A 15,241-nucleotide genomic window follows, 5' to 3' on the forward strand; every position below is an offset into this window, starting at 1 on the left:
CCAGCTCCTATAACCAGGCAGCACATCTTGCTCCAATCCACCTGAGAAGGTGGCTGCTCTGCGGCTCCCATGGATGTTATATGCTCTTCCAGCTGCTCCCATGGACATTACCTACTCCTGTAACTTGGCAGCACATCTCCTCCCATTTGCAGGCAGATGGGAAGGCGGCTGCTCCCCCAATAAAATAACCCGTCTCTCTGTCTGTGTATATGACACATTACTTGCTTTGGCCAGCAGTGGTTTCTTCTTGCAGCTCAGACTGGCTGCCATTGACACTCCCCTGCTTGTAATAACCCACATGGCCTACTCCATTGGTCCTCCTGGTGGTTTTTTTTCAGAATATCCCAGGTGAAGATTCCTGGCCTGGAGCTTCTGCATTACAGGCAAGCTAACAGATGATTTCAGATTCAGATTGAGTCAATCAATCTGAATAGTTGTTTACTTTTTTATTAAATATGCATAAATAGTACATACATAATATATGTTTAGTTTAATAACAGTAGTAAAATAAACAAAAGGTTATCTATCTGCCAATCAAGAAATAAAACATTACCAGTCTATAGGTATCACTTGTTCTTCTGTTTAGACCCTACCCCAATCCTATCCTTTTCCACCCAAAATAATGAATATTCTGACTTCTAGGTTAATTATTCCTTTGAATTTTATTGTTTAGTTTTACCTAGTTGTATATGACATTAATTGATTTTATGACTTTCCTTTTTTCAGTGTTTTACTTTTTGCTATAAACATTTTCCTATAAACTTTTGTTTTGAACAACGTAATTTAGAAACCTCAAGAGGAGAAGAAAAGTCTATAATACTTACCCATACTCATTCTTTTATGTTCATTCTTCCTTCCTAATGTTCCATGTTTTCTTCTTTTATAATTTCCTTTCTGCCTGGGGACTCCCTTTAGCCATTCTTTTAGGGTAGGTCTGCTGGCAACAATTCTTTGTTTTCCTTCATCTGAGAATGTCTTTCCCTTACGTTCCTGAAGTATAATTTCACCAGCTATAGAATTCAGAATTGACAGGTCTTTTCTCTCAGTGCTTGAAAAATGTTCCTTCTAGGTCCATGGTTTCTGATGAGAAATCTGCTGTCGTTCAACTTGTGTCTCCCCTGTGAGCAAGGTATTATCTCTCTTAACTGTTTTTAAGATGCTTTCTTGGTCTCAATTTTCTGAACCGTAATTATGATATAACTTGTTGTAGATATCTTTGAGTTTATCCTGTTTAATTTTTGCATAACATCTTAAATATACAGATTTATGTCTTTTGCCAAATTTGGGGAATATCCAGCCAATATTTTTTCAAATATTTTTTCAGTCCCCCCTCTTTCTCATTTTCTTCTGGGGTTCCAATGGCATGAAAGTTAGAACTATGTTATAGTCTCAATGCCTTCAAAGCTGTGTTTCAGTCTATTTTCTCTGTGGTCAGAGTGGGTAATTTCTACTACTCTATCTTTAGTTCAATAATTCTTTCCTCTGTGTTCTCCATTCTTCTGTTGAAGATATACACTGAGTTTTTATTTTGGTATTGCACTTTTCAGTTCTGAAATTTCCATTTGGTTCTTCTTTATATCATTTTTTTTCTGAGATGTTTTATTTTTTTCACTAGTTTCAAGTATGTTCTTAATTTACCATTGAAGGTTTTAGGATAGCTTCTTTAAAGAAGCCTTTAACAGTACCCCCCGTGGTATTGTGGGTAAGTATGACAGTTCCAGCTCCTCATTTGGTCTTCTGTGAGATTATCTTGGTGCACGGAGAAGAGGGGTACCTTGTTATAGCCAGTAGGATGGAAGAGGAGACTCCCTACTCGACCCTTGCTGATATGGATGGGATGTTTGTTTGTTTTTTTTCCCTGTGGTGTTTGGCTGGAGTAGGGAGGTTGTCAAAGAGTTTTCTGTGTTGCTATAGTGCCCTTTTGTTGTTCCTTTGGCTAGGGAAAGGAGGCTTTTCTTGGGATTTTTTTTTTTTTTTTTGTCTGCTCTTGGTAGTGTTTCCAAACCTTGGCTTCTCTAGCATCCAACAAAAAGAAAACTCAAGGAGTTTGCTGCCATGTTGTTACTTAAAGAAGTACAAAATAGGGCCTGGAGGATTACACAGTGTAGCAATAAGAACTTGAGGGTATTAAATAAGCTTTTTTGAAGAGTATATTCGAGCAGAGATTATGTGGGGTTTTCTGCATGCAGTAGCTGTCCAGTAATGGCATATCCAACAAGTGTTCTTAGCTGTTTTTGCAAATATATGCATTTTGCCTGTTTAGACGGTATGTAAATGTAATATGTGGAAACTTGTCTGTTATCAGTAACGGGCATTTTTATCTTCGTTTCTCCTCACTATAACTAGAAATTACTTCGGAAATCACTGGCCTAAATAAAAGATACAAACAAAAGCCTTAACAGGTACTACCCTAATCTGAGAATTGAAAATTATATAGCCTTTCCTTCCTTAACAATAAACTGAATGTGTATGAATGTTGACAGTCTTCTCTTGAGCGCCTCCTGGAGCCAGCTGCACATTACCTACGCCAACTTACCTCTAGAGGCAGCAGAGAATCTTCACCCTGCCTTTTTTTTTTCTCGCCCCCCCCCCCCCCGCCCCCACCTCGCGGGAGTTCTTTTCCTCCTCGCTGCCTCCCGCCCCTCCCCCTCCAGTTTTGGGCGCGAGGTGCGCCTTTACTCTCCTCCAAGCCTTAACGGCTGTTATTCAGCCAGCCTGGCTCCAAGACAACGGAGTCATGTTCCTTCTTCTGGGCCTTCTTACGGTAGTTGGTGGTCTGCACTCAGGCCCAAGTAAGTCCTCCTCCCAGTTCAAGCTTTTGAGGGGACTTCGTTCACATAGGGGGCTGTAGTTTTTGGTCAAGATCCAGGACCAGACCTTATCCCTGTCTCTCCTTTTCCCCACCCACTTTCTCCTTGCCCTTTGTTTCAAGGGTTTGTGGCCAAGAAGGCAGAAAGGGAGGATCCAGGTAGAAAATCTTTTCACTTCCCTGCAATGGTTTCCCTGTCTGTACAATGAACAAAACTGAAATATGTAGTCTTTTCCATATTCAAAATCCTGCTATTCTAGGAGTAGTTGTATCGCCCTAAAAAAGCCATTTATGATTTCCTGACTGGCTAACTGCTGTCCTCAAACTGACCCACTGAAAACTGCAGATCACCCTTGTATTCAATATTCTGTCTTCTACCTGCGAATGAGCCCTCTTTCTTGAGGTACCTATGTTTTCTCATTTCCACACTTTTTTTTTTTTTTTTGCAACATAGTACCGTGATTTATTATTCAATGTTACTTAGTCAAACTTTCAAGTAACTAGGTGTGTGTATGTATCAGGAGAGAGAGAGATAGAGAGAAAATAAAAATTTGAGATCTTGGCAAGGGTTAAGAAATTCATAGGTGAGAATGACCAATAAGAGTGAAAAGAAAGAGTAGATGCATACTAACAAAAAAAAAATGTAGAGCAACAAAGGCAGAATTGTATTTAGAAATAGATAATATAAGATTACAGGTATCAAAATAACTGCTTATTTCTTTTTATTTTAGATTCTCATAAAACATTTCTGCAGACCACGGTCCCTGAAAAGATTTCATCTTCTGACACAGAAAGAGATCCAGAAAATAATGTAATTTGGAAATAATATTTTTATATCTTAAATTGTGTTAAGTTATCTTTAATGTGAAGACCAACATTGCTGAGTGAAGGCAGGTGATCAGTTTTTGGAGGCAGAAGCTGATAGCTCAGACCATGTTCATAACAAAGAGCATTTTGATGTACTTAAATGTGTGTAACTGTGTATGTCTTTCTGTTAAGAATGATTTTAAAGCTACCAGGGCCAGGACTAAGGAGAGACAAGCAAAGTGCTTGATTCAGGCACAAAGTTTGGTGGGGGGTGGCAAAAAGCTGGTATTCCCCCAGGACCCAGATTAGGGTGAGGTGAGTCAGGGTCAGATCTTGTTTTTCTTTAAAATTTAGATACTTTGTTCATTATGGATTTTTCTTGCATTAATTTCGAATGTTTAAAATATTGCATTGAAATAGTATATTGATTACTGAGTTTTCTGGTTACCTTTCCTATCCCTCATGATTCTTTGATCTGAAGTAGTCCCTCCTTACCCACAGTTTTGCTTTCCGTGGTTTCAGTTATCCCCAGTCATCCATGGTCCAAAAATATTGAATGGAAAATTCCAGAAGTAATCATAAATTTTCAACTGAGCACTGTTCTGAATGGCATGGCGAAACCTTGCACTCTCTAGCTTTGTCCCGGGGGGCATGAGTGCATCCCTTTTTCCAGTGTAGCCACTTCACTTTATCATGTAGGCATTATATTATCTCACATCATCACAAGAAGAAAGGTGAGTCAGTACAATAAGATATTTTGAGCGAGAGACCTTCATCACATAATCTTTATTACAGTATATTGTTATAGTTGTTCTATTTTATTATTAGTATTTGTCAACCACTTAATAAATTTAATTTATTAATTTAATTAATAAATTAAACTTTATCATAGGCATGTACATATAGGAAAAAACATAGTATATAGTATTTGGTATTATCCATGCTTTTAGACATCCACTGGTGGTCTTAGAACATATCCCCCTGTCCTTTCAGTGAGTCAGTGAGGAGCTTAAAGGTGATCTGGTAATTAGCACATTGATGTCACAGTCAAAGCTTAGATATTAGTGCACATTCCTTTTCTAATTCCCCAGAAAAAAATCTGCTTCTCACTTGGCTCCTTCTAATATAGGATAATCTAATACTAGTGGATCTAATAATTGTGGGTCTCGAAATTTATTTTTTTCCTTTTAGTAGTTTAAGAAACTTTCCTGTTTCACATAGGGAACTACTGTTTGTATCAGGTTCCTCTCTTCCCCCTTGCTCCCAGTTCTCTAACTCATGTTGCCATATGCTCTTTCTCTAAATTTTCTCCTTTTAGTAAAGAAATTTATTTACAATCCCCTACCCCAAGTGAATTCTCAGCCATGATTGGTGTGTGAGCATTACTTTAGTTTATTTTTCTGATTGGAAAGAAGGGACTTTGTTTAATTTTTTGTTTAATTTTTTTCCAGAAATTAATAATAGCAATTCTTCCTCCCTATTAGTTATTTCTGAGCAATCTTTGAATTTCCCACTTGTCCAATCTCTAGCATTAAAAAAAGGCATTTAAAAATATGGCAATTTAGTGTTTCTTTTGTCTATAACAATTTTGCAAGCTCTCTTTTAATATTTTTGCAACAAAATTATTTTTAATGCATAGTGTGATTGTATTTTAACATGTTTAGTATAATTTGAGGTAGAACTCGCAAAAGTAAGAATGTCTAGGGACACACATAGCTCCCAGATTTAGCAAATAAAATATGGAACACCCAATTAAATTTGAATTATTTCTAATTGCCTATGCATATGTATATAAATAGTGCATGGGACAAATACTAAAAATTATTGTTCATTGAAAATAAACTATAAGTATCCAAATTACATAACTTTTTCTTTCTCGAATTCTATTTCCCTAATGATTTGACTTTCTTTAATTTTTTTTTAGGCTGAATTAGGTTAGAAAATTTATTGCAGTCATTCCATTTATATCATAACAGTTTCTACAGTGGTCACTTTCAATTTCTTTCATTTTTTTCCATTGAACATTTATTAGTGAGAAAAAGCTGCACATTAGGATTGCGAGATGGTTTACAGACCATGTGCTGACATGATAGTTTCAGTCTAGGAGGGTTCTATATTTCTTAGAACGTGTTTCTATTTCTTCTAGGTTATTAAATTTGGTGACATATAATTTTTTCATTGTATTCTTGTATGATCCTTTGTATTTCAGCGCTTTCTGTTGTAACATCTCCATTTCATTTCTGATTTTGATTGTGTCCTTTCTCTTTTTTCCTTCTTGAATCTAGCTAGAGGTTTGCTAATTTTATTGATTTTCTCAAAGAACCGGCTCTTCATTGCATTATTTTTTTTCTATTGCCTTTTTATTCTCATTTTTTTTTAATTCTCTTGTTTTTATTATATTTATTATTTCATCTGACTTTGGACTTTATTTGCTCTTCTTTTTCTCATTTTTAAAGATGTAAAGTTAAGTTGTTTATTTGGGATTTTTCTTGTTTTTGAGATAGGCATGTAATGACATTAACTTTCCTCTTATTACTGCTTTTGCTGTGCCTCAAAAATTTTGATATACTGTATTTTCATTCTTTCATTCTCATTTCTTTCTATGTATTTCTTGAGCTCTCCTTTTATTTCATCTATGACCCAGTCATTCTTTAGTAGCATCTGCACGTGTTTGTGGTTCTTCCTGCTTTCTTTTCATAGTTGATTTCCAGTTCCAAAGCACATGATCAGAGAATTTGTCTGGCTTGATTTCAGTTTTCTTAAATTTGTTGAGCCTAGTTTTATGTCCTAGAATATGATCTATCCTTGAGAATTTTCCATATGTACTAGAGAAAAATGTATATGCAGCTGTTTTAAGATGAGAGGCTCTGTAAATTTCACTTATTTCCAGTTGGCCAAATGTGTCATTTAAGGCTGATATTTCCTTATTGATTTTCTGTTTTGATGAACTATCTATAGCTGTCAGTAGGAGTATTTAGGTCCCTTACTATAATTGTGTTTTTGTCAGTTTCTCACTTTAGTTCTATTAATAGTTACTGTATTTTATTTGGCACTCTCTGATTGAGAGCATATATATTGATGTGTTATGTCTTCTTGATGTATTGTTCTCTTTATCATTATGAAATGTCCTTCTTTGTCTCTTTCTACCTTTTTTTTTAAATCTTGAAGTCCATTTCATTAGATATAAGTACACTATACCTACACACCCAAGCACAGTAATCCCTTTTCTTCTGCTTGCGGCTTATCTCCATTCCCCTTTATAGATTTGGATCTTTAATCCCCTCCTCCTTTTTTTTTTGTTTGTTTTTGTTGTCTCACATTATCTGTCCTTATGCTGTATGTTCATTTCTAAGTTGCAGTAGCTATTGTCTTTTTTTTTTTAAGCATTTTATTTTTTTGTCTTTTAACCTTTATATAATATTTAAGCTCCTAATACCCTATTCTTAACAAGGGTTGTACTTTTCTGCTTCTGTCTGCCTGTTGGTTATCTTATACATAGTTTTGTATTTTTTATCTTTTTGTTTCAGGTAGAATGACCCCCTTCAGTATTTCCTGTAATGCAGGCCTTGTGGCAGAAAATATCCTCAGCTTTTGTATTTCTGAAAATTTTTTTATTTCTCTTTTGTATCTAAAGAAGAACTTTGCTGGATATGTTATTTTTGGCTAGTAATTTTTCTTTTTCGATAGTTTGAATATTTTGTTCCACTCCCTCCTAGTTTGTAACTTTTATGCTGAAAAGTCTGATGATAATCTAATGGGTTTTCCTTTATAGGTAACTGTCTTCTTTTCCTCAGTTTTTTTGAGAATTCATTCTTCGTCATTAATTTTTGACAATTTTAATATAATGTGTCTTGGAGGTCTTTTTGGATTGAGATGATTGGGTATTCGGTTTGCTTATTAGATTCAAAGATCCAATTCTTTCCATAGGTTTTGGAAATTCTCGTCAACTGTTTGAATATGCTCTCTTTTCCTTTCTCCCTCTCTTCTCCTTCTGTTATATTCGTTATTCTTATATTGCTTTTTCTGATGGTGTCAGATAGTTCTTGTAAAATTCTTTAATTTTTTTTCCCATACTCAAGTCTTTCTTTTTTTCCTTCTGCATTATTTCCAGATTTCTGTCTTTAATGTCACTAAGTCATTTTTCCCTGTGTCCAGCTCTATGTTCTAGGCTTTCTATTTCAATCTTCATCTCTTTTAGTGAGTTCTTCATCTTTAGAAGTCCTATTTGGTTCTTTTTTAGAGTTTCAATCTCCTTAGTAAAGTATCCCTATTGTTCTTTCATTTAATTTTTAACCTTTGTGAATTGTTGATCTGTACTTTCTTGTATCTCACTGAGTTTTTTCAGAAGTGCAATATGAATTCTCTGTCATTTAAATCACATATTTCTGTATCTTTTTCCATTGTTTTCTATGCTTGTAGTTTCTCTCTATGTTTCAATCTGGATATTTTCTACTGACCTGTGTTCCTATTCAGCAGTCATATCTTCTGCTATGTCTCATCTTTTCTTAAGCCCTTTTATTGTCTTTTTAATAGCAGATAATGTATTTTTCTCTGCTCTAGAATATCATTTTTTTTCTTTATTAGAGTTTCTACACTTCTACTGAAATAGTTTTTTTCCCCCTCATTTTAATCTCATGGTTATTATACATATTACCTGTGGCATTGTATTACTATTTTTTTTTTTTTTGTAATTTGAGGCTGTTCTTTAGCATTTCTTGTAATTTTTAATTGAAATTTGGTGTCTTAGTTTTGTAGGGCCTCATAACAAAGTAACACAAACAATATGGCTTAAACAACAGAAATTTATTGCCTCATAGGTTTGGAATCTAGAAATCCGAGATCGAGGTGTTGACAGAGTTTGTTCTTTCTGAGGATTATGAAGAAAGGGCCTGCTCCAGGTCTCTATCCATGGCTTGTAGATGGATGTGTTCTCCTTATGAATCTTCATATGGCATTCTCCCTTCGAGTATGTCTGTGTCCACATTTACCCTTTTGATAAGGATCTCAGTCATATTGAATTAAGGCCCATCCTATTGACCTCATTTTAACTTCATTATCTCTGTAAAGACCCAATATGAATAAGAGCACATTCTGAGATCCTGGGGTTAAAATTCATATATAAATTTGCAACCAAAACAGTTGGGTGTTATGTATGAAAAGTTGTAGAAGTTCTGAATGATGATTTTTTTGGAATTTTTTTTCTCATGTTAGTTTTGTTCATTTCTTTTTGTTTGATTAAAATTATTGGGGTGACATTGGTTAATAAAATCAAGCAGGTTTTAAGTAGTTTTGTATATTTCTTATTAATCACATTGCAGATTTTTGTTTGTTTTTGCTTTGTAAGGTATGTAGATTTAACGTTTTTTTGGCACTATTATGTTCCCCCTTTATTTTTCATTGTTTTTGTTTAATAGCAAGGGACTTTTAGAAGGCACAATTTTCAAGACCCCTCCAGATTCCACTTATACTTTTTTCCAGAGTGCCATTCGTATGTTTCTTCTTAGATCATGAATCTGTTGCAGAGAATCTTGTTCTGCTATAATACAAAGTTAAGGCATTAAATCTTTTCAGTGAACATTTCTCAGTAAAATAACATTTTAAAATTTACCAAATAAATAATTTAATGACTCATTTTCTGTTATCTTCTAGAGATGTCTTTACTCTCCTTTTATCCTCTCTTACATTCTATTCCAGAGGCATTTCATTGCTTAATTGGATAAGTAAAGTGCAGTGGTAGTTGTTATGTTACGTTGATAGAAGTGTAGTACATTTCTTGCAGTTGTTTCTTTTAGGAGTGTTTCTTACAATGAACAGGGAAATTTACTTTCCAGGAGGCCTAGAAGTAAGCAAGCAACAGATTCTCTCAAGTAAGGTAGGCATCTTTGGTATTTGCCTTTAGCATTGTGAATTGGTCTCACGCGTCTAAGCCAAAAGAGAACCATCAGGTAAGATTCTCTCTCAGAAATATAAATAATAGTGACTAGCAGGCATGTAGAGACTCTACCATTTATTTCTTAATTAAGAATCTTGAAGCTTCAAATACCCACATGGGAAAGGAAGCACACATAATAGTTCTATATTATTATTCATTGTCAGTATTTTAAAAGTATTTCTTCGAGGAAATATTATTTAACATATATTATTTACAAGTGTTACTGAAAACATTTTGAATTCTGATGTTACAGGTGGCTTATATCATTACAATAGAAGGAAAACCATATTTTGTCCATCTAAAAAAGCAGTAAGCAATTATTTTATTCTTTCAAATTTTAAGTCTTTGGTTTCTTGATTTCTAAAAATAGTTATGAATAGAATCATTTCAATTCAAATCGACATTTGATACCTATATACATTTGAGTTGTGAGTCCAAGTAGCTCCTGTGGTGAGCAAAAAGTCAGTGTGAATTATTAAAGAACATATTTTCTGGGTGATGCAAGTAAAAGATTTTGAAAAGGTAGGCAGGAGCCAGGTTGTAGAAGATCTATCATGCCATGATAAGGACGTTGGAAGCCAAGAATGTTTGTAGGAATGTACTTATATAGGCTCATTGGGTCTTTTAGGCTATTTTTGAGAAGGCAAAAGTAGAGTACAATGTCTAATTATATGATATATAATAGTTTAGGTAAGTGATAATTGTTGGCTTGAACACATGGTATTGGTAATAGCACTGGAAAGAAAAAATTCAATAGATTTTGAAGACAGACTTGGTAGAGTGATTAGAAACAGTGAGGAAACTTGGATAATTAAGTTGTTGCTTAAGAAAATAGGTAGGTTATAGTGTAATTAAATGAAGAACATGAACAAGGGAAATATTTATGTGAGGAAAGGATAAGTTTAGTTTGCAGTGTCTGTAAGATATTCAAATGGGTTTTTACCATTAATTGTATGAATATAGGAATGTGAGTCTCTGAGGAGAAATTAGTAATAGGGATATAGATTTAGCAGTAATCAATAGTTTGGTTGTAATTTTTTTTAAATGAGAGCTTATAGAGTGCTTATAAATACACTGGTGACTAAGGGCTGAATCCTGCTAAAGACTAATATTTCTGGGACAAGAAGAACAAAAAAAAAAACATGGAAGATCAAGCTAGAATTGTCAGGGAGGTAGAAAGAGAAGCAGAGAGTGATGCGTGATTAAACTTATCAGTCAGTTTTCAAAATGTGTGTTAAAAGTCCAGCACAATGATGATTTTTAAATTGTCTTTTAGATTTGACATTCTGGTGTTTATGAAACTTTTCCAGAGCAGTTTCATGGTGAATAAGTATCGACAAAGTGAAGAAACTGTTTCTAAACTACTCTTTACATAAAAATCTGTTGCAAATTGAAAATATATAGGGAATAGCTAGAGTTGGACACAGGGTCAAAAGAGGGTTATTTAGGATGGTAATGATTTGATAATAAACTTTTACAATAGAATTAGGATAAAAAAACAGTAGAGAAGAAGAATTTGAAATTATAGGATCAAAAAAGTATTTATCTTCAATAAAAGAATGAGATTTGTAGTATAGTGTAAGGGTTTGGTTTGAACAAAAGAATTGGTCATCTTCTGGAAATAAAGATAAGGAGTGAGGATGGGTATAGGTTATCTGAAAGTGTGGTGACATGGTGGATATGTGGGATGATTGACAGGAGTGTTGTCAAGTTTTTGAATAGTTACTGGGGAGAATGAAAGAAAATTCTGACCAAGTTTATTGAGAAGAACTTTATACTTAGCTAAACTGAGTGAATATGAATTTGTACCAATGCCATGAAATTCTTTCTAAATTCAGTTCTAACTACATTTTAATTTGGAGATACGGATTTAAAATCTAGAATCAATTGGCAATAAAGACAAAGATTTGAAAATTCTATGTTATAAATTAAGACTTACATTGTTTCATTATATGTTATTTCCAGCAATTTGTATTGTTTATTAGCATGAAGTTTGGCATAGTCACTATAGTTAAAATGCCTCCCTCCCTCAGCATCTGATTTCTTGTAAATGACAGAGAGGTATTTGGAAAATAGATATGCTAAGTTAATTGGCACTACTTTAAATTCCCCAGTAAAAGGAAAGCTTGTATTATGAAGAATAATTTTTTTATTTTTTATTTCACAACTTGAGCACATTTCTGTGATTTCTGCCTAGATCATTTTTATCTTCAGTTTCTTTTGTTTATTCTTATGACAAAGATGACACCCGGCAGGCTATACTTTTGTTAAATCAGGTAAGACTTAAGTTTTATTTCTTATAGATTTCTTATTATAGATTTTCTTTAAAAATAGAATAATTCTGAAATTGCTGGAATATTATTTTACACATTCACTCACTGAATTATCTGAACTAGTTCTCATTTTTACCTGGCATAGCTTCATTAGTTAATTGCCATTCATATTAAAGTACTAAGGTAACTTACATAATAAATATAAATGACATATCTGGGATATCCATTTTAAAAATAAAATATCCATTTGTTTTTCTTTGTACATATTTTTTTTCAGATGGATTGCAGTTACCATGGATATATTGCAGGTTTTCCAAATTCTCTTGTATCACTCAACACATGTTCAGGACTCAGGTTGTAACCATTTTAAAGATATTTAATTTGCCAGTTTTAGATCCTGCTAGTGTATGAGCTGATCCTACATATATCTTTTCTGGTTCTACAGTCACCTTAGTTATTTCAGTTCCCTAAGGAATAAGCCAGAATTACTAATAAAATAGAATTGGTCACCTGGGCAGCATTCGTTCCTTATGGGAGGCTACTTGTTGATTTTGACAGGATTCACTGCTTGAGGCTTTGAGCAATTTTGAATGTAGGAGTGTTGATCAGTCTCTCCATATATATTTAGTTTCCTCAATTTTTTATATTTTCACTGATTTCTTAATTTCCTAGAATGATTGACGATTATAGAATGCCTTGATTGTATAAACACTTTCATTCTGTTCCCAATCATTTTTAGGCAGGTTGGGTCTTCAGTTTGGCCCACACAAATGAATGATTTATGACAGTAAGTGTCAGGGGATAGTCAGATGTCTCATAAAGAAGAATGAGACTTAAGACTAAGGAAGAGGGTGCCTGTAGGTTCTATAGACTGGCTTAGGAAATCTATATCCTAGTAGGAAGAGGTCTTATTCTGTTGTAGCACACGAATCCATGCCACTAATATGCTTTCTTTAAGAAGATCAAAATATTTCTTTTAGAATATTTCTAATTTAAAGCAATATATATCTTGTGGTATTACCAGTCTAGTTCCAAGGTGACTCTAAATGTAAAAAAATCTGGCCAAAATTTCTCATTAGAATATTGGATTTACAGTTTTTGTAGAATCATTTTAGAATTGCTTTGATTATTTCAACATTCAGGGGAACATTGCAGTTTAAAAACATCTCATATGGAATTGAACCAATGGAGGCTATCTCAGGATTCATGCACATAATTTATGAAGAAAAAGATTACAACACTAATATTCCTCTCTTAGGAGACAGTGACACTTACAACTATACTAATTCAGAATATCAAGGTAGAAAGAGTTCAGAAGTAAGTGTTGACTTTTTAATTTTAACTTATTCAGTATTATTTTGGGAAATGAAAAAATACTTTGAGAGTAAAATTTGGTGACTTGCAAATCTTAAAATTATTTTGCTTTTTCATGAGGGCCCTGCGTGACTTTTAAAATGGATAGGGAATGAGATTGAGTTCTTTGTTATGTTTATTTTTAGCAAAAACTTAGGTAATTAATTTTGGAAACAGATATGTGAATATAGGATTGAAGAAACCAAAAAATTAATTTTCACATGTGGACATTTGGATAATTAATGTGAATTATTCCTTTTCCTCAATTGCCTGATTATTTAGTTGAAAATATTATGTAATCTAGATTTATAAATTAAATCTGTGCTTTATGAAAGTTCAGAAATAAATATCAGTGGTACACGTAAAGCAAAGTGATTAATTCTTCCTCTATAAACACCCGTAAACTGCTCTAAATAACATTCTTAGCTCTAGTGAATGCCATTGATCATAATTTTAGTAATATTTTTCTGAATGATATTTGCCAAAAATAATTTTCTAATAATTGATAGCAGAAAATCCACTCACATGGAAGATTACCATGAAAATTATCACAAGGCTAAGGAAAGAAAAGCTTTGTGTTAAAAAACTTATTATTTACAATTTCAGCTATTGCTATAATCAAAAGATACCTGGGTTCTCATATATTTTGAAAATTCTTTTTAGACCGTAATTTTTTGAACAGTACCTAAATTTTGCATTTGAAAATAGCCTTGTTATATAATCAGTAGCAAAATGTCTCTCAGTTTATCTCTATACAATTTCAATAGAAGGTAAAATTTTTTGAAATTCCTCATACTGTGTACTCAGTACTCATATTGTATGTTTTTCAGAGAGCTGAAATTTTTTGAAATTCCTCATATTGTGTACTCAGTACTCATATTGTGTGTTTTTCAGAGAGCTGAATTTTTCAAGTTATTTCCTCGATACCTTGAAATGTATATTGTTGTGGATAAAAATCTGGTAGGCCCTTTTTCGTACATTATTATTTTTAAATGATTTAACATTTGTCTTTAACTTGATTGCAATCATGTAATGAAAATATAAAGCATTTAAAAATAAAGGCAGTTGATAAATTCTTAAAATTGTGAATAAACCAAGTTTCTGTTAATTCATTTATTTTGTATGTAGGATCTCTAGTTCTTTTTGTAAAGTAAAGCATCTTTTCATTTTCTAAAGCTTGTCATTTTTTCTTTTTGCAGAAGGACTACATCCTTAATTAATTTATAAATTAGAATTTTCCCAAACCTTCAACCCCATATACAGTAATAATATTTAACTACCTCAGCCTAATTGGAAGGTTGTCTATAAAATACATATGCCACTTCTTTCAAGCAAAGGAAGTTCTAAGTAAATTAAATAACAGAAAAACAAAAGAACAAAATCCTTACACTGAGGATTCACAACTATACTTCATATATTTTATGAGTTTAAGTTTTGAATTTACACAACATAGGTGGTTAGGAGATTCTAAGCTATGAGGCTACATTTGTCCCAGGTTGTTGGTAAGATCTGAGGGCTCCTGATGGAAAGCAAATAGTATTTCTCCTTAGAGGAATACAGCTTCAAGCAGGATTGCCACAGATTAATATCAGCCGTATGTGATCTCAAAATCATAAGAAAATTAGCCCCAGTGAACAAGGGTTAGCAAAACAAAAAATAATCGATTTAGATCCATAAAATATTCATATATTAATACTTTAGTATATAGGTTTTAAAACAAAAATATTTTTCCCATAGGGAGTCTTGATTGCTGAAGAAGTAAATGAGGCAGGGAAGCGAAGCTAAATGTTGGCAGAGGTAACAAAAATTGAAGAGTGTGGCTCACTAAAAAGTTGGTGTTTTTTTTTTTTATTGTAGCTAAGTTGACATAGTACAAAGTCAACAAATACTCTAAAATCATATTCCTATAAAATTACAGAGAAATCAGAAGTAGAAAAGTAGAATTTTAAGTATAATAAACAAAAAGAAGGCATAAAGGGAAAGAAAAACATTAAACATTTGTTTTATAAATATGAATAAATTTAAAAGCTAGATTTAAGATTAATATTTCAACTCAAACATATAAGT

The 15,241-nt window shown here is 33.1% G+C and overlaps 1 protein-coding gene across 1 annotated transcript in view; it reads left to right on the top strand.

The window, feature by feature from the left end:
- The first annotated feature begins 2,737 nt into the window (after positions 1 to 2,737).
- LOC107501329 (disintegrin and metalloproteinase domain-containing protein 5) overlaps positions 2,738 to 15,241 on the top strand; it is a 94,739-nt gene continuing 82,235 nt past the window's right edge. Inside the window, 7 exon segments of the mRNA XM_036228745.1 lie at positions 2,738 to 2,792; positions 3,541 to 3,620; positions 9,802 to 9,857; positions 11,746 to 11,824; positions 12,099 to 12,175; positions 12,964 to 13,138; positions 14,069 to 14,134. Coding sequence (XP_036084638.1) covers positions 2,738 to 2,792; positions 3,541 to 3,620; positions 9,802 to 9,857; positions 11,746 to 11,824; positions 12,099 to 12,175; positions 12,964 to 13,138; positions 14,069 to 14,134 — 588 coding nt within the window.

The sequence above is a fragment of the Rousettus aegyptiacus genome, unplaced genomic scaffold (assembly GCF_014176215.1).
Source record: "Rousettus aegyptiacus isolate mRouAeg1 unplaced genomic scaffold, mRouAeg1.p scaffold_m13_p_11, whole genome shotgun sequence".
NCBI lineage: Eukaryota > Metazoa > Chordata > Mammalia > Chiroptera > Pteropodidae > Rousettus > Rousettus aegyptiacus.